The sequence below is a fragment of the Oryzias latipes genome, chromosome 3 (genome assembly GCF_002234675.1).
Source record: "Oryzias latipes chromosome 3, ASM223467v1".
In the NCBI taxonomy this organism is placed as follows: Eukaryota; Metazoa; Chordata; class Actinopteri; order Beloniformes; family Adrianichthyidae; genus Oryzias; species Oryzias latipes.
Window position 1 is genome coordinate 728,660 of NC_019861.2, and position 19,229 is coordinate 747,888.

Below are 19,229 nucleotides of genomic sequence, written 5' to 3' on the forward strand. Positions count from 1 at the left end.
GAAGGCACTGCATCTCCCAGCAACCCTCCAACCTCCAATGTTTGAACTAGCACACCCCCTGCTCACACGCTCGACAATGGCACTTCTGGAAATGGGGACCCCGAGCAATACATGGACTTCCTTGTGTCGTGTGATCTGTTTCTGCACCAACAACCTAGCCTCTATCCGACAAAAGATGCTAAAGTGTTGCTGGCGTGCTCCCTCCTGACTGGAAAGGCACAAGAGTCGATAACTGCGCTCTGGACTGGAGGTTCGTTACCCTTGGTTACCCTTCCATAAGCCGCTCACCCAGCAGCTTCAGGGGGTGTTTAACCATCCTGCAGATGGCAAAGATCCCGGATGATATGGCGGTGATATGGGTAGGGTTCTGGGGGGTGGGGGGCAGGAGCTGTGGGTGCGCGGCGATTTCTGGGTTGCTTGGGTCGGGTGCCGGGGCTGGCTTGCGGAGACGGGGCTCCGGCTGGGTGGGGGCAGTTCATGGGTCCTCTGGGCCCTGGCTTTGTCCTTGGTCCGCGCCTCGGTGTCCGGTGCCTGGTGGCCCCCATGGCTGCCGCCTGGTACGGCTATGCGCTCCTGTCCTGTGGCCTGGGGGCCCAGACGCTGGGTTCGCCTGTGCCTCTGGGCATGGACAGATGTTTTTCGCTCATCTTAGTGTCAGAATTTCACCTTTGATGTAATATTTGTCTTTCCAGCAGATCTGATAGAATTGTTACAGCTTAAAATAATAACTTATTCAAATCAGATCTTGTATCCCCCACTTTCTCACCTCTCTTCCCTTTACCCCCCCCCCCCCCCCACATTCTTTCCCTCTCCCTCCCCCCACACACTAAATGTAACTAATAAATAAAAATAATATATTAACAAAAAGGGGTTTATACAAATTTACACTCTGGTTTCTCAAAGTTCTATAACCTCTTTTTGTGAAAGTAAAACCTGTCCAACACAAAAGGCCTTCAGCTCTAATCTGTTTGCTCAGCTGTTGGACAGAACAAGTTAAAAAATAGATAAATAAAGAAAGAAAGTCTGCCAAACAGTTGACCCCATGGCAGGCACGTTGGTCGCTGTTCTTCTCACGCTTTTCTTTCCAGATCACACATCATCCGGGCCCCAAGAAAGGAAGGCCGATGACGTTTCGTCTGTACGACTCTTCTGTGGAAGAAACAATCGCACCAGAACCCGTCTTGCCATTATCATTGATCCTAGCTCCTGTGCAGTGGGACATAATGACAGAGTTGACGTGACACAACGCTGCTGAGGCTCCCCCGCCGTCCTGTCCCGTCGATCGGGTGTCCATTCCTCAGATCTGTCCCGTGTCTGGTGGATTGGGAGGGGTTTGGCCCAGAGGAACACCCCCACATTTGGGACGGCATTGTGCCGAGATTCACCTATTGTTGAAACTGAAATTTTGAGTTTAGGTTAGAATTGCAGAAAGTATCAGAGCCTTTCATTTTTTTAGTTTAAGACCAAAATTTCAGCTTGAATTTTCATGGACTTTTATTTGGTTTTCAAATCTTTCTGAAAACCATTTGACTCCACTTGAATCTTCTGGAGCCAACATCTCCGGGTCGTCCAGTCCTCATTACACCTGCAGCTTTGAAAAGCATTCATTTATGAGAAATGTGTTACAAACCCAGTTGTCTTGAGACGGTAACCCTTGTTCTATCCTAGGCACTTTAACGTTGGGAGTGGGGTCATTTAGACCCACTAGACAGTGGGGTCATCCAGACCCACTAGACAGTGCTCTGAACCTTTTTTCTTCAATGATTTGTGATCTTCACTGGTGTCCATGGATTACATGAAATCTTTCCACCTTTATCCACCTTTGTCATGGTAGGAAGGACACCTCAATGGAAGGGGGGGGTTATCTAAGACAGCACAAGGGTTAACTTTACTGTTTTCTGCACAATGCAGATGAAATTACAATAACACAACTCAAATGTTGGCAGTAGCTTATCAAACATTTGTTGGCTCATGTGACAGCTGTGTTTCTGTCTTATAGCTCTTGTCTCTAAGAATAACTCTGAGGTTTTCCCCTTTGATCCCCATTCAAACATGTGTTATGTTAGCTGATGTCAAGAGGCATTTCTGAAATGCTGACAGACAAGTTCTAGCTGCCAATATAGGCAATCAAGATAGAAGGTTCTGCTTTCCAGCTGTTATTTTTTCATTTTAAGTCATGATTGGGGTTTTTCCTTTCCCATTGATCCCAACACCAAGACTTTGATGCAGATGTGTTTGTAATAATTCAGTAAACCCAATAAATCAGGGCTATTTATGAATAAAACTTACTGAATCATTCATTAGGAAGCAGCAGTGTGTGTGTCGTGGAATCAGAAGCCCCCAACCTGTCCACATCCTCTGCAGTTGCGAGTTGGTTTCCCTGCACCCCCTCCCCCCCTTCTCTAAATTTGGTTTGACCATGCGACCTCTGGATCTGGGCTGGTTTGCTTTGGCCTAAATGTGACCTCCGTTTGTTACGACACCAAAGCTTTCCAGCTTGACTCTTTATTTTATTTTGAAAAACTCAACTCTTCAGTCACCTTCTGTCTTTCGTCTTTGTCTTCCAAAGCTGGAACTGCTGCTCTGTTGTTGTTGAATTGAAGGATGTTGAGCGTCTTCAGGAGTCCGGCTGCCCTACTGATCATCTGACCTGGACGGCATGTACAGGCTGAACAACAGAGGTCCAAATGTCAGACCCTGAGGCCTTCAAGACAAGACTATCAGAGTTAGGATCTTAAATTAAAAATAAACATTGAGAAAGACAGTTAAAAGGAAGAACAGTACAGCTGCATTAAATAAAGGGCTTTCTTGTTTTCTCTGGACTGGCTCCAAGTGGGCCTGATGAGGACCATGAAGGACTGGAACCGCTCAGAGCAGGGGTCGGGAACCTTTTTGGCCAAGAGAGCCATAAACGCCACATATTTTGAAATGTAATTTCGAAAGAGCCATACAATAATGTGGTGTCCTTTTCCCACACTGAGACTTAACCTCTTTTAAGGTTCTTTATTCTGGTTAATGCTGGCTGTAACAAATGCCGTAAATTAATTCAGCAACTCCTGGATCTCTCCCGCCGAGACGAGAGCGCTTCTCCTAACTTTATATTCCCCTGCTCCCGCTCCAGCCCCTCCCATTTCCCTCATTCGGCCCATAGCTGAACCCCATTGGTCCAAACTACCTAACAACAGGCTGAGCGACAGAACTGAGGGCCAATCAGATCTCTGCATGATGCGTTCATTGAACTGCAGAACTTATAACGCGGCCCAACAGCCACCCAGTTAAACTCAAGCCGCGACAATTTGTTTAAAACTAAATATACAAGTGAATGTGTGCATTTTATTTAATTTCAACATTTTTAAAGTACAATAAGTCTGTGAATTCTTTTTAATAACATTGTTATTCTGTTGCTAATAAATGATGAGTATTTCTCGTGGTAGTTTTGCTGATGGTCTAGTCTGGTTGATACGTGGTGAGTTTCTGCTTCATGCAGGCGTTGAGACTTTAAACGTCATCGTAGGTCTGAATGTTCTGTAGATGTGAGACAGACATGGAACCAAACACACACACACACACTGCAGTGAGTGACGGGCAGCGGGTTTTACGTTTTTATAATCCCTGTGCGGTTCACCTACTGGCCGTGCCCCCCCACCCTCTGCTTTCTCCCTCACACATCCTGTCTCCGCATCAGCGCGCTCTTTCTCGGAGACGGGAGCGCGCAGTTTTAGCCACGTCAATTCACAGGTTTCCAGCTGCTACAAACTCTGTGAAATAATAGATAATAGTAAAGTGATAATGCTGGCGCAGATCCTTCTCTCCAAGCACCGCTACTACTGCGCGCCTCTGGCATCGCATTGCGCCCGAAAAGGACTGGTCTAATGAAAAAAAAAAAATTGAAGATTTGTCTGCGAGCCGCATGTGACCATCAAAAGAGCCATATATGGCTCGCGAGCCATAGGTTCCCGACCCCTGGCTCAGAGGGTCTTCTCAGGTCCCATTGCCATTCTCATACAAAGTGCAACATGGTTGAATACATTTACATGCCATGGTTCATGTGCTCTGCTCCTCAGATAAGGTTCCTACCGAGTTTCTAAAACTTACCTTGAAGATTGTTCTGGGATGTTCAGAAAATCATGTGAAACAGATTTTTGTGCCCATTTTAAGGCTTAATTACAAAAACGGGGGGGTTAGCCTTCAATATTTCTACCCCACCAGTCTCAGCTGAACTGCTTTTATAGTTTTCAAAACCTGCATAATGTTGTCAATTCTAAGACAAATGCTTGTTTTATTGAAAATAATGGGAGTGATGATGAGTCTGCATGAGTGATCATGAACAGCATTGCACTAAAGTGTGTAAGTCGGTTTTTCAGGATCTGAATGACCTGGTTAGTGATGTTAGCGGACTGTTCATGTTTTTTCTGTCATGTTACTGCTAATGCATCATTCTGAACACAGAGTCTGACCCCTGTCACCCCTTTTCATGGTTGTTTGATAGACCTGGTCTCTCTGGACCGTTCCAATAGATTTGCAGAAAACTTAACCCTTGTTCTATCCTAGGCACTTTACCATTGGGAGTGGGGTCATCTAGACCCACTAGACAGTGCTCTGAACCTTTTTTCTTCAATGATTTGTGATCTTCACTGGTGTCCATGATTACATGAAATCTTTCCACCTTTATCCACCTTTGTCATGGTAGGGAGAACATGTCAATGGAAGGGGGGGGGGTTCATCTAAGACAGCACAAGGGTTAAGTGAAACAGAAACCAACATAAAGTAAATGAAGTCATTGGCAAAGCATTCAGAGCGACACACCTGTCTTTACCTGAACAAAGAAATATTTTTTTAGTTTAAATAGAAAGTAAAGTAAAACTATTCAAGCTTTTGTTTTCCAAGCTTTAGAAAAGGCCAAACTAACTCCAGGTTTGTGTCACAGATCACACGGTGGGACCATCACCAGAGCTCCTCTCACTGCCGTGTTTCTACACTTTGCTCTGAATATTTTCCCAAAGACCTGCAGGTTTATTCAAATGGAGAAATCTAAATCTAAGCTTTCTTTCTAGGTTTTTTATTTCAGAGGAGTCATTTATTTTCCTCTCTGTTGTGTCAGTGGGGTTGTGTGTTAAATAAAGACCTTTTTTACGAGGAAATCTTTAGGAAAATCAAGTTTCCCTAATCCCCAGCTGCAATAAAGGACAAAAGGTTGTGGAACAATAAGAACTCCCTTCATTCAAGGAGAAGACGGAAAATAAACCGATGAGGTGCACAGAAGCAAAAGAACTGATGAGGCTCCTGGTTGCTGTGTACGGATGCCGTGACGGACACCTGAAACTCCACATGAATTCCTGTCTTTCATGGCATGTCCTTTTGGTATCTTAGAGATTTTCTTGCTGCTGCAGGATTTTTGTTTTCTGCAGTTTACTTCTGATAAAATCCTTTTCCACCAGTGCTGGAATCCTTTCCACTGAAAAACTGTGTCTTGTTTCTGTCCAGAGTTGAGTTTAGAGGAGAGAACACTTCCCTCTGATTATTGCTGATTTTAAGGAAAAAAATGACAGAATTCTGCTTTTACAGGTTCATGGAATCACTAAAAGAAAAAAGAAAATATAAGTTATTTTTTCTTCTGTTTAGTTTTCCCTGTTCGGTATTTTATCTAAAATGTGCTTTTCATCTCAAAATTTGTGCTAAAAGGTGAGTTAGTTCAATAATTTGAAAATCATTGATCTCTGTATTTCAGTGCTTGTAATGATCTTGGCTGCAAACAGAAAGAAAGGAAAAAAATCTATCGGCCTTTGTCACGACAGAGAACACAAACCACCGTATGAGTGTGACGGAAACTGTCTGCAGAAAAATAGCAGGATTAGTGAAACTATGACACTGAACCAACAACATCATCGTTCTGAGAAAAAAGAAGTGCTTTTGACGGGAACATGATGTTGACCGGCGTCAACTTGAGACACGCCTTTGATCAGGATGCTGGTTACAGTAATCTGCAGAACAAAAGCTGAAAGGAAAAAATCCGTTCTCTGAAGTTTCTCTGGTTGAGTTGCAGGAAGCTGGTATTTCTGCTTTTTGACAGAAATCTTGCTGCTGCTTGAGGAGCATCTGCAGTTAATAATAATCCTGTAATGATTGGCTCCACTCCATTGACTGTTTCCTACTCTGCCCTCTTAACTTTGTGTGTGTGTATCATCAATAGAAACTTGTCATCTATTTCTTGTTAATGATCATCCAGAGGCTGTTTTTTCTCTGTCGCTGGTCCTTCTGAAGGATTTCTCTCATTCTAATTCTTTCCTGTTGTTTCTGCAGGATTGCGGAAAGATTTGGGTTCCTTACTAAGTTTAAGAATGCTAACAAATATTTAGCCTGAAACAAGTGATCCTATAGTCAGATGACGTGACTTTCTTCTGACTCAACCTCTGTGCAGAATTTTGGGAGAGCTTGGTGAATAACCACTACAGAAGAAACAAAAGTAAAACCAATTGTATGGCCAGAAGCTAAGATTAAAAAACAAAGGTTTTTTAGTCAAAAATCAAGAACATTTTTGTTAAACATATCTTAGTTAAATCAGAATTAAAACAGAATTTTGGGTGTTAATCCAAACATGTTCTTTAATGTCAGGACCATATTCTGAATGTTTTGTTTCCTTTTTGTTGAAAATGAATCCTTCAAACCGGTTCTGCAGCCTTTTTCCGGTTCTGAAGTCCGGTGTGCATGCCACTGGACTGAGGCAGGCGTCTCCACCTCCTGCAGACTGCTGTATAAAGATGCTGCAGGTGCATGTGGGCAGCATCTTCTCCACAGAGTGGACTTTGGAGCACCAACATGACTTCCATGGTGCTGCTCCTGCTTCAGACGCTCCTGCTGCTCCCGCTGGTGTCGGCCTCTCATCACTTTGGGGGAACCGTGAGCTTCAGCTACAAAGGAACAAATCCTGATGGATCCTTCAAGGTGATGCTTGCAGCAACAGATTCATGTTATGGATTACTCCTATTTAAGTCTCTTTAGTTAGCTTTATGTGCTTTGACTCTTTCCAGTGGTTTAAATATTTCAATTTCCGTCAACCGTGAAAGAAAGAAAAATGGAACGTTTGTCCCAACGATAATATTTCTACGTCTTAATTCACACCGTTCTGGTGAAACAAGTGCTCTGAATGATCCATTAGAAGATGATTTTATGAAGGAAGTTCACTTTTTAATGTTGATATCTAATTTAATTTAATCTTCAATATAGACAGAAAAGGTAGAAATTATTCTCAGTATGTTATTCAAACGTTTTTGTATTTAAAATGCAGAGCAACAGAAGATAACTTTTGATTCAGTAAAGTCCTAAATTATTTACATACATATATTTTGTTCTTTATTCGAGTATGTAGCCTTTGAAATGTTTTCTATTAACTTTTGTTAGTTCTAGTTTTTCACTTTTGTGTTTTCTTTTATATTTCATTAAACCAGAAACTCAAAAACAGAAGTGAAGTACATCTCTCCTGCTGCAATAAAAGAGTTCCTTCATGTTGCTAACTCTTCTTCCATAGGTTTCCTTTCGTAACAGGGCCACCTATGATGGATGTCAGTTTAGTCACTACTGGTCCTGCTCCAGAGGGAACTGTGGCTCCACCAACGGGGGGCCGAAAACTGTGATTGACAGCAGTAGCAATGCTCCCATCTACAACAGCCAATGGTGTGAAACGGAAACAGTGGAAACAAGAACTGTTGGGAGTGACAAACCATTTGAACTGAGGTAAGCATGTTTTCAATGAATTCTCATCTCCAGCAGATTTGCTGCTTTACTTGAACTTGAAGTTCAATTTGTCTTTTTCCCAGCGATCAGAGCTGTTGCTGGATTCCAACACGAAACGGCGTCTTTAGCTGGAGCCTGAATACTCTGGTGGATCTGGGAAGAAGATCTGACACCGGAAAACCAAACAATTCACCAGACACTGCCATTCTTCCCTTCATGAGGTAAACTTCAGTTGTGTTTTTCCTTTTCCCTCTTTTTCATTTAAAAACACAATGAACTTGCTGGCAGGTTCATTTCTGTGTGGCTGTGGCAGACTGGGACAAACAGGCTGTCTGTCACATGGTTCATGGCTTCAGATCCCACAATGCATCTGTCTTCTTAGGCAAGACACCAGAATACCAAATGTCTTCAATGAGTGTTTTGGTAGAAGTGTCTGCTAAATCCTGTGTAAGGTCATTCTCTACTGACCAAATCATAATGCCAGTTAATTGTTAATAAGGTATTTTAGAAAGCAGCACTTTTCAAACAAGTTGATTTCAAAGATTCCTTAATTGAAAGTCATTTGATTCATATCTGCTATGTAGTCAGTAACGTATGTGGTCATTTGTAATTACTTTCCTTGATTTAACCCAGTTTTGTTGACGATTGTGTGAACTACTAGTCCTTCTTTGTGTCCATTCAAGAGTTCCTGAAAACTGCCCGCGGTCATACAAGCTGATGGCCTTTGATCCTGACGGTGACAGAGTCCGCTGTCGGTATGGAAACTACAATGACAGAGAGTGCGACGGATGTGATCAACCATCAGGCTTTCACCTTGATGAGGTTGGTTCAAAAACAGTTTTGTACAAGAATATCACAAACACAAGAAGTCGTGCTTTGCTAACTTCAGTTGTGTGGACTTTTCCCCCTTCAGGATTCCTGCACGTTGCACTATCAGCAGGGCAGTGCCGACCCCAGAGTCTATGGCTTTGAGATGGTGGTAGAAGATTATTCCAGACAGCATATTGATCTGTTTTACTCAGACGGATCAAAGGCCCACAAGCATCCACTGCTGGCCAGAAGGAAGAGGAGTGTGTGGGTGAACGGTTATCAAAACCAATCAGGGTCAACCACACCACCACCATCCCCAACATCAACAGCAAGCCCCTGGTGGTGGATGTGGCCAACCACACCACCAACAATGAGACCAATAACCACAACATCACCAACATACCAATGGTGGTGGATGTGGCCAACATCCACCACACCACCACCACCAACAACAACAACACCAACAACCACTACAACAAGACCAACAACAACAACACCAACGACAACAACACCAACAACCACTACAACAAGACCAACAACAACAACACCAACGACAACAACACCAACAACCACTACAGCAAGACCAACAACAACAACACCAACGACAACAAGACCAACAACCACTACAACAAGACCAACAACAACAACACCAACGACAACAACATCACCAACATACCAATGGTGGTGGATGTGGCCAACATCCACCACACCACCACCAACGACAACAACACCAACAACCACTACAACAAGACCAATAACCACAACATCACCAACATACCAATGGTGGTGGATGTGGCTGACCACAACTACACCACGAACAACTACACAAAGACCAACAACAACAACACAAACTATAAGCACAAGATCCACCACAATACAAAGCACAACTACCGCAGGAGCTCCTCCGTACACCAACACTCCACCTCTCAGTAAACTGCCCCTCCAGTTCTCTTTACTTGGTAAGGATATTTGTGTTTGTTGTCACATTTTCTAGACTTTTAATTCAAGTAATAAAAACCACTATCTTTTGATCCGACAATGCTTTTTACCTTGCTACTGTTTTAACATACACAATTAACATACACAATGAAATATAAACTTTTACATGTTGTGCAAGACCACACCAAAGGTTTTCTGTTCCGATCGTATGACATCACAGCCTAAGCACTGAAGAACAAAGAGACAGTGTTATCTTAAGTCTAATATTAACATTTTCCACTGGTTCTTTCAGGATTTAACAGCACCTGTGAAAAATGTTTAACTTCATATAACACTGAAGAACAAAGAGACTGTTTCATATTAAGTTAAATATTTTCCATTGTTTCTGTTAAATCCTAAAAAGGATTGGGGGGGGGGGGGGGGTGATGATAAAATTTAGTTCAGGCGAATACTTTTCCTTTTTTTTATCAGTGAACTCCAAGAAGCATTGTTAATTTTATCAAGCGGTACTTAAATTTAGAATGTTCTTGTCTGTCCTTCCTAACTGCAGTGGATCCAGCAGTCCCTTCCTGTGAAGAAGGAGTCTACCTTCCAACGTTTGTGCATCCAACCCCTGCAGATGGAGCACGCATTAAGGCAGAGGTCAACAAAGAGGTGGAGATTAAAGTCAAAGCAGAAGCAACTCATTCAGTGTAAGTCAGGTGGAGCTCAGAGAAGCCTGGTGGCTGCAGGATGCCATCAATCATCCTCTCTTTGGTTTTCATGCAGAATGCAAGACCTCATCATGAGTGGACCTTCAAACATTAGCATGCACAGGAGCACACACAATGAGTTTGTCATCCGGTGGACACCTATGGCAGATGACCTGGGAGAGCATTACCCAATCTGCTTTGCTGTGGAATCAGCAACTGGGTGAGCCTACACAGCAAAATCAGCAGTGTTAATTTAACTCCCATAGTGTCAATTTTAACACTTTGCGAGTGTTTATATAATCCTCACCAGCCCAGTGTTAAAATTACACTTTATAAAGTGTCACTATTTTAACTCCGCAATAGTGTTACATTACTGACATTCTTAGTGTTATTTTTGACACTTCAACAGTGTTTTTTTAACACTAAATTGTGTCAAAAATTAACTCTTATTCTGAGTTGATTCCCATGATTAGTTTTGTTTCTGTACTTTACTGCCTTTAAAAGACTAGTTTTATCTTACATTAAGTTTACTTTTATAAGTAGTCAAATACAAAACATAAAAGGTTTGGTCCCTATAATGTTGCAAATATGTTTATGTCAATATATACATACAAACAACTGACGATCAGTTGAAGCGTGGCTTTCTTTGATTATACAGAAGTAGGAGCAGATACACAATCATCTTTTCCTACCTATCCCTAGCTGGATTGTAGGTGCAGCCGCCTGAGAAAACCCCAAGAGTAAAAATATTTTACAATGTGAAAGAAATATTACGACATTTGAGAAAGCTTTGAACTCTTTATTAAGAGTAAGAGATCATCCAAGCACCATAACATTTTGAGCACAAGGTAAACTTGACCATCATTACAACAAAGACAAAGGTACAATATAAATGCTGTCGTCTTCACTGTAGGCACTTTGTAAGTTGAACGGCCTGTGAATGGCAAGACTGTCTGCTTTAATGAACTCATTTTGAGTACTTACGAACACTTTGTACGCATGAAACTGCTCATTGAAATGTTCAAGAAGTTCAAGAAGTCAGTCACACTCAAAGTGACTGACTGTTCTTCAGGGAGGGTGGATGGACGAGAATGTTCTAAGGGAGAGAAAGGGAAAAAAATGTAAAAATTTGTACAACAGCTAGCTAATGACAAGTTATGTGAAATCATTCAAAAAGTTACTGAAACTTACTATCTCATATGCTGTCACTAACAGTCAGACACAGGTCAGGTTTGCTTTCTATAAGTTCAAGAAGAACATCTTCCTCCACTGCTGTGTCATCAAAAATGTGATAGCTCAGTTCCATCCGGAATTCCAAACTTGTTTTTTACTGGAAGAAAAAATTGGCATGAGCGAAAGAAAGAAAAAAAGTAATAACATCTGCAGTAATAAAAAAATGTCATTAAATTTGATCAAATATTCCCAGCCTCCTTGCATTTTAACAAAGACCAAATGATGTAAATATTTCATTATACAGAATGCCTGCTCACCTTCACAGATGAGAAATCCTGACTTTAATCGGATGTATTTTTTGGTACTTCCGTATTTGACCTTTAGCAGCATGGTGGCAGTTAACAGAAACTGTTAAGGAAAAACAGTACTTTAGTTTCACAGAATTAATTTGTTCTTAGACAAGTTGAAGCATAGATAAACATTTTTGTTCAAATGAACACAATTCATATCAGTAATACTTTTAAAAATGTGTAATATGCAAAATCAACTTTTTCTAGCTTTCTTTCATAAAACAACTATTACTTGATCAAAAACGTGTCTGGAGTGATTTTCTATTTAACTGACGCACAGGCACACACAGAATCTCACCCATCCTGCGACATTTAAGTATTTTATAATAAATAAGTAGCAAAAAGGTCATAAAATTACTGTGTATTTTTTTTTGTCTCAAAACGTTTTCCTCAACGACCACTGCGCGGGGGGCGCGCGGCCCTGTCAAGCCTCCAATGAATGTCCATTCTCGTCCTCCTCCCCCATCTTTAGATAATAATGGCGCCCAGCAGCAGTTACTTTTCTTATTATTGCTCAAATCACTTTCAATTTAAAAATGTGCTTTTGATTTATTCACACCTATAATTGAGAAAAAGTCCACCCTTGTCCCATAGTTAACATTAGATGTTTAAAATCCCACTACTACAACCATATTTTTGATCCCTGTTGTGACAGCGCTCAGTTGTCTTTTAACTACGTTGGGGGCGTTTTTGGCGGTTTTAGGGTCGGTTCAGCAGTTATTTTTCTCATGAAAATACCGTACCGGTCTAAGTTAGGCTGTGTGGCCGCTGGAGTGTCGCTATCTTCTTTGAACTGGAGATGCTACAGGCAGAGACGGCGCTTAACGGACCCGGGCTCTGTCGACTCATACAACCTGTTGTTGGGGGTTTGCCGCCCCGCCCCGCCTGTCCAAAATTGGGTTAAGAAAATGAATGAAAGTTCGGGAGCAGAACTGTGTGTGGGGTGGGCGTGTGTGTGCTTGTGTCAACGTACGCAGCACCCCCACCCTGGGGACATAGAAGAGTTTGGCGGTTTTCAGATTACCAGTGATGAAAGTCAGGCAAGGAAAAAATCCCTGAACTTTTCTTTGAGCGATATGGCGGCGCGGAGAGAAATTTTGGAAAAATACGTGGTCTTAGATGCATTCTGGTGCATTCTGGCAGCTAGTTATTCACTTCTTAATCAAGAAACTAAGACTAATTGGAGCATCATGATGTAACATTCAAACCCCTAGTTTGACTCTCCATTAAGGACTTGCTGGTCCTAAAAAAGAATTTGGATAATTGCTCAAAGTAACACAATCCTACAATCTATGCTTTTCCTTAAAGCTGCAAAAGATACAATTGCTAAAATATAGTAACATCAAAGCCCCAAATGGCAAAAAGAACACCAGTAACTATGATATTCTATAAAAGTCCCTCAATTATTTATACATTATTTCTGCTTTAGAAATGACTGATGTACAACATCCACTTGCACTGTTTTCTCAAACTATAATTACATCAAAATATGGGAATCTGCTTTAAACTATCTTTTTATAACATAATACATCAATTCTTTAACACCAATACTTAATCGTAATCGTAATCTGGGAAATTTTTAAAACAAACATACAAACTAAACTAAACATTGTAAACATTCTTTTTTAAGGGAGTGCGGGTCCAAACCATCAAATACTTATAATTAATGTCAACTATACTGAACTAAATCATGGTAATTAGGAAATACAAATAAATTAGATAGAGAAATGTATTCAAAATAAAAACTGAAACTCAAATCTAAAACTGAAATTATTTCAAAATTTGGTTTTGAGATTATTTTACACAAAAAGTATTTGACCTGCACTACCTTAAAAATATTTTTCTTCCAGCCAAGACCACTTCAATGTGTTTTTTATCGTCTTCTCACAACTGAGGTCGTGACCACGCTCAATAATGACGATGCCCGCCATTATTTTAACACAAATTTGATCGCAAACTCTTCAGATGTGTTTGTGAAAGTTTAGCGTGGGTCAGCCAGTTTTGGTCTCTAGGGAAGCAGTCACGCTGACCGCGTGGTGCAGACAGAGCCAATCAGACCCGTCGACGCATCCGAAAGCAACTAAAACGTCCCGTCATTGGTCAATAGGCCGGGAAGACGAGAGATGGCCACGACCATAGAGGAAGCGATCCGCGGAAAAATATAGAAAATAAAGCTAAAATTTGCCGATTTCAGACCATTTTTTCCTCCGGAAAGCGATTTGTCCGTAGAGATCAGGTCTTTATTTCCCGGAAAGTACGTTCGGTTTGCTCAAAAACCCGGATTTCCGGGAATTCCCGGAAGACTTTCATCACTGGATTACTTTGGGCTGTAAACCGGTGACACTACCAACCAACACTGCCTTGTGCGTACAGTTTAGATCCAGATTCCAGCGCAGACGAGACAAAGACGTTCATGGATCTATTTGTATGACGGTAGACGCATGAGGGGGGCAGAGCGGAGAGACCGGGTCGCCCATTTAGTAACAGCGTCACATATTTGAGTTTTTTTTTTCCAACGACGAATTTTTGTCTGCTACAATTACAAAAAGAAATACTAAGAAACACAGTTTTAAATATTACATTATTTAATTTCCAATATCATCAGAAAAATGCTACAGAAATATGTTAAAAATACTCAAGAAAAGGCGATTTTCACTGGAGTGGGTCGCCATGTAACACTGAAAAACTAGCTAAAGAAAAATAGCGCGTTACTTAACATTAAGAGCAATAAATGTATCGAAGCTAACTAATTAATATCTATCGCATTACAAACATGCTTTATGTTTATAAAAGTGAAGACATTTATATATTTGTTCTTACCCTTTTGAAATGAATGTAGCAGACGACTTTACTCCTCCGCTCTCCGAGAAAAAACCGCCAACAGAGTTTGAAATAACTCCGTCAGCCGTTGAGGCACAAGGCTCCGCCCCAATTCTGTTTTAACACTGGATGTGCTCAAAACAACACTAAGATCAACACTTATCAACTCGAAATATTTAACACTGGAAAATTCAACACAAATCAACACAGCAGATTTTGCTGTGTAGAGTTTGTTTCATTTAGTTAGGAGGAAGAAACAATCATCAGGAATCACATTTTCTTTATTCTTTTGCAGGTCAGCTATTAGCAGCTTTCAGACTGCCTCCCATAATCATGTTCATGCTACAGCCGTCTCACAGTAAGTGACATTTCACTTGTTAAAACCTTGAGAAAATTATATTGTATTATTTATTGGAATTATTTATTGACCCTTTAAGCAGCTTCCCATGATGTTTATTTTAGAATTACACATAGCTGCAAATATTAATACAAATTAATTGTTTGGAAGGAACAAAATTCTAGAATTAAAACATGTAGAATTAACCAACGCTGCTTTCTTTTTTAACCAAAATAGTTTTTATCAATATAAAGACGTACATGTACACACATTTTTTTCCTTCTTTTAAATATTTTTTTAGGTCTGGTGTCTATCAGACTGAGATGAGGTGTGTTCTTGTGGACGTTGGAAAGGAGCAAAGTGAGTCTACAATGTTCTATTATAAAAAGAAAACCTGACAATGGCACAAAGGCAAAGCACCAAATATTGAACTTATTTACAACTACTCAAATAAATCAGTTATTAATAAATCAGTTTTTAAAGTATTCTGCCTCACTTTTAGTACAGACTAAGGCTGAATCCGAATTCTTCCCCCTACCTTTACGGCTTCTCCCTTCCCCTACATTTAGCCCTCCAAACGGAGAGTTATAGAAAAATAGTATCTTGTATTTGTATTTATTTATTTAAAGGAGAATGCATACAACAAACAGTGTAGAGTGCTCTGAAAATAGTGAGACACTGTAAATATGCAGGATTGTAGCCTGGCTAATTTCCATCCTCTGTCCTGTTCTGACCATGGCCAGCCACCAAGAGACAATAGATAAAATAAGATAAATAAAGTAAAGTGAAAATGTACATTATTAATGTTAAATTGCATAAAAGACTATATAATAGATTAACTTAGATTAGGTTTAAAACAGTTTAAAATACATAGTTCCCCAAAGTATACATCAATAAAATCGCCAAAATCAGAACAATACAATGACAACTTTTTTCAACTTCTAATTCAAATGTTACTCCCACTCGATGACGTCTTCAGTAGACGTAGGTCAGCTACCTTAGTGCGGACCTGCTAGCTCTAGAAAAACATAACAACATAGGTTTTATACCTTTAGAAAGGTAATGCTGAAACAAAAATTCATAACTTAAATGTAGCTTCTGTGCATCAGACCACACCCATGTGAAGAAAAGCATTACTCCTCCATGGCCCAGCGCGACACAGAACACCCTTGCAGCACAGCGATGTCCTTTTTAAGAGTGAGCCTTTAAAAAACCCATTTGGAACAACCCTACCCTTCCAAATGCCCCTACAATTGGAAGGGTAGGGAGAAGCCGTAGAGTTAAGGGATGAATTCAGATTTGGCCTAAGTATACTTGTAACACACCTGAATAGACTACTTTTGCAATGGGTCTTCAAAATGAATTCCCTCAGAAATGGCTCATTTAAAAGAAAAAAGCAGCTAAAATGCAACCTTCCTCTATTCTATAAATGTATGTTATTTTGTAGATCTGTGGAGATGAAGGTTTTTTTTAATGAATGGTTTCTCCCTCCAGTCAAAGCCAACGTGGTCTGTGGTGAGTCCTCCATGAGGGTGGAGATCCCCAAAGATTCCCTCACTGGACTTTCTGAAGACCATCTGGAGCTGAGTGACCCCACCAACACTGTCTGCAGCCTGACCACTCACTCCAACAGCTCTCACGTCATCGCCGACTTCCCCCTCAACGCCTGTGGTACTCAGATCGAGGAAGATGACGACAACCTCTTCTTCAAGAATGAGTTCACCACAGTGGACGACCCCAGTCAGCTGATCACCAGGAAGCACCTCATGGAGATCAGCTTCTACTGCCAGTACGCCAAGAAAAGCAACATGACTGTGGGTTTCACAGCTCACAGGAAGAACGTCACCGTGTGGGAGAGAGGCTTCGGCACCTTCACCTACCAGTTTGAGTTCTACCCAGACAGCCAGTACCAAGCCATGATTGACCCGAACTCCTACCCTCTGGAGTATGAGTTAGGAAGCAAGATCTACATGGAGATTGAAGCCTCCTCTTCACTCAACAACACTGAGATGTTTGTGGAGTCCTGCAGAGCCTCACCCTATGACAACCCCAACTACCACTCCACCTACACCATCATTGACAATGGGTAGGCATGAGAACATAGTACAGAGAAAATCCATCTATTTTCCAACCACAGGTCATATTCTGTTATCCGTGGGTCACCTCTTGGGTCATTCAGAGTCAAGAAGAGGAGTTTTTTTAGACTGTACTTTGTGTGGTATCTTGCCATTCCCAGACAAAAAGACTAACATCTCTGTATCATCCTGAAGGTGCACAGTGGATCCAACTGTTCAGATTTACGCCCCCTCCAACCAGAAACAGTTCCGGTTCAGCGTGGAGGCCTTCAAGTTCATTGGTTTGCATGATCAGGTGTGTGTTCTTATGTCTCGGTGTAACCGTTCTCCTTTTTCTGTGACAAAGTTCTATAAAACCGCCGCTCTGACTTTAGAAAGTTTAACCCTGTGATAGGAGCTTGAATGAATGCGGTTCTGTGGCAGACGTTTGAGGAGGCTTTGACCACATTTGTGTCCCTGGTCCACTAGAGGGCGCAGCAGGACAGGAAGAGTGACACAGTGTGATGTTGTGTTCAGGTGTACATCAGCTGCTCAGTGATGGTGTGTGAAGCAGGGAACCCCAACACCAGGTGCTCTCAGGGATGCATGAACTCCTCCAGTTCCAACGATCATCATCACATCCACAAGAGAGAGGCCACCGTCCAGAGCAGAGCACACTTCATTTCCCAGGGTCCTTTGCGCCTGCACTCAGACAGCAGTGCGTCAGGTATGTACGGCAGTCCAAAAGAAGTTTCTGAATCTGTGGGCAAAACTGAAATAGCATTGGGCCTTCCTTTATTTCCAGTGATCAACCTGAACCTGAACCTGGTCTTCATTGCCGGATGTCTTCTTGCTACTGTGGGAATGATCTGCGGCGTGGTCGTGTTCAAGACCAAAATGTCCAAAGTCAGATACCAACCTCTACCAACCTACGAAACCTAAAGCTTCAGCTTGTGGAGGTGCAGGTTGCAGACCAGCTTTTATCCTTCAGCTCACGTTTTGGGAATCTTCATATATGTATGCATTTTAACAGATTGTTTTTGTATTGGTGTTGGAAAATACATAAACGTGCTAACAATAAATACATTATACAAATAAATAAAGAAATGATGGACAACCATTTAATCAGTTGTCTAGCAAACACTTAAATCCATATTTTGACCCATTGCTTTACAACCTCAAAAAAGGACATCAGGCCACACCCTCTCCGAAGAAAACTGTGTTTTTGGTGTTTTTAACATGTTCTTATGTCATTTTGCTGATGTTGGAGGACATAATTAAATAAAATTTAAATCAAAACTGTGTTTCTAAGCATTTCCTTATTCAAATCATACAAAATGCTGTTTCAATAAAGTTTCTTTTATGACAGAAAATGTTCAGGGGAAGCCAAAGTATCCCTCCTCCACTCCATTCCAATGAATATACTTGCAGACAAATAGATCCCTGTCTTGGTTTTCCTAATCTGAGCTGGAATCTGGCTCAGAATTGTACAACATAATAGTCTCAATAATGGTTGCCATTTATTTTGCACCGCTTATGTTAGCTTGGGATTATGAGAGGCTGTAAGTTAGCAGTAGAGAGTGTTAACAAAAGGATGATGGGATATCAGTGCAGGCTTACTCCGCACCACTAGTCTAGTCCACAACTCAAGGGGTTAATTTCTGATGAAACTATGTCTTAGAATTTTTTATTCTACCTAATCTTTGCTCTCAACACTGGAAAACAAAGCCCAGCTGTTGCAGGGGTCCAAGCAGGTCTGAGGTCTTCGGGTGGGCACCGCCTTATTGACGGATGTTTTGTTGAGGCAAATGACACTGAGACGGTTAAAGTTTGCGTTCTAACATTGCAGAAAAGACCCTTTTTGGGGTGGACCCATGCCCTCAACTCTCTAATCAGAAGTTGCTAATCAGCCTCCAATAAGCAATCACAACACTAAAAACTAGTTTAGCCTAAACTAGATGTTTGTTTATATACATATATAGATATATATATATATATCTATATATATATAAAAAAAGAAAAACAAAAAAAACGCCCCTTTCACCCTCCGCGTGTCATGGTTTTCAGGCGAGACAGACCCAGACGCTGGAACTCAGAATGATCAGACAGGTAAGTGACTTGGTAAGTGAGTTTTAATCACAGGAGGGGTTGATGAGAGTAATCCATTGACAGGAGGGAATCCAGACGTGGCTCGTGGCGAGGCTGGAGGGATCACTGCGGCTGGAGTGCTCCGAGCTCGGTTCAGGACGGCAGGTGAGTGACGGCAGACTTCCACACAGGTGACCTTCGTTGGGTAAATCCTGAGACAGAGAGGCAGAACATG

The 19,229-nt window shown here is 41.3% G+C and overlaps 1 protein-coding gene and 1 long non-coding RNA gene across 3 annotated transcripts; one reads left to right on the top strand and one right to left on the bottom strand.

Moving 5' to 3' along the window:
- Window positions 1–6,764: 6,764 nt before the first annotated feature.
- Window positions 6,765–18,173, top strand: LOC101158074. The gene is made up of 13 exons (XM_023950947.1): window positions 6,765–6,942; window positions 7,526–7,731; window positions 7,815–7,952; window positions 8,415–8,553; window positions 8,645–9,500; window positions 10,031–10,172; window positions 10,249–10,392; window positions 14,811–14,873; window positions 15,154–15,212; window positions 16,347–16,938; window positions 17,123–17,222; window positions 17,444–17,633; window positions 17,712–18,173. The coding sequence occupies exons 1-13, from the start codon at window positions 6,772–6,774 to the stop codon at window positions 17,846–17,848; spliced, it is 2,937 nt and encodes a 978-aa protein (XP_023806715.1). The 5' UTR covers window positions 6,765–6,771; the 3' UTR covers window positions 17,849–18,173.
- On the bottom strand, window positions 10,951–14,620 carry LOC105357453. 2 transcript variants are annotated; one of them, XR_911377.3, is made up of 4 exons: window positions 14,516–14,620; window positions 11,663–11,753; window positions 11,364–11,502; window positions 10,951–11,268 (listed from the first exon to the last, which is right to left on the bottom strand). It is a non-coding gene; the product is annotated as an uncharacterized LOC105357453 (long non-coding RNA). The 2 variants fall into 2 exon arrangements; XR_002872590.1 differs by lacking the exon at window positions 14,516–14,620 and adding an exon at window positions 12,439–12,639 and having other exon boundaries at window positions 10,957–11,268.
- Window positions 18,174–19,229: the final 1,056 nt, after the last annotated feature.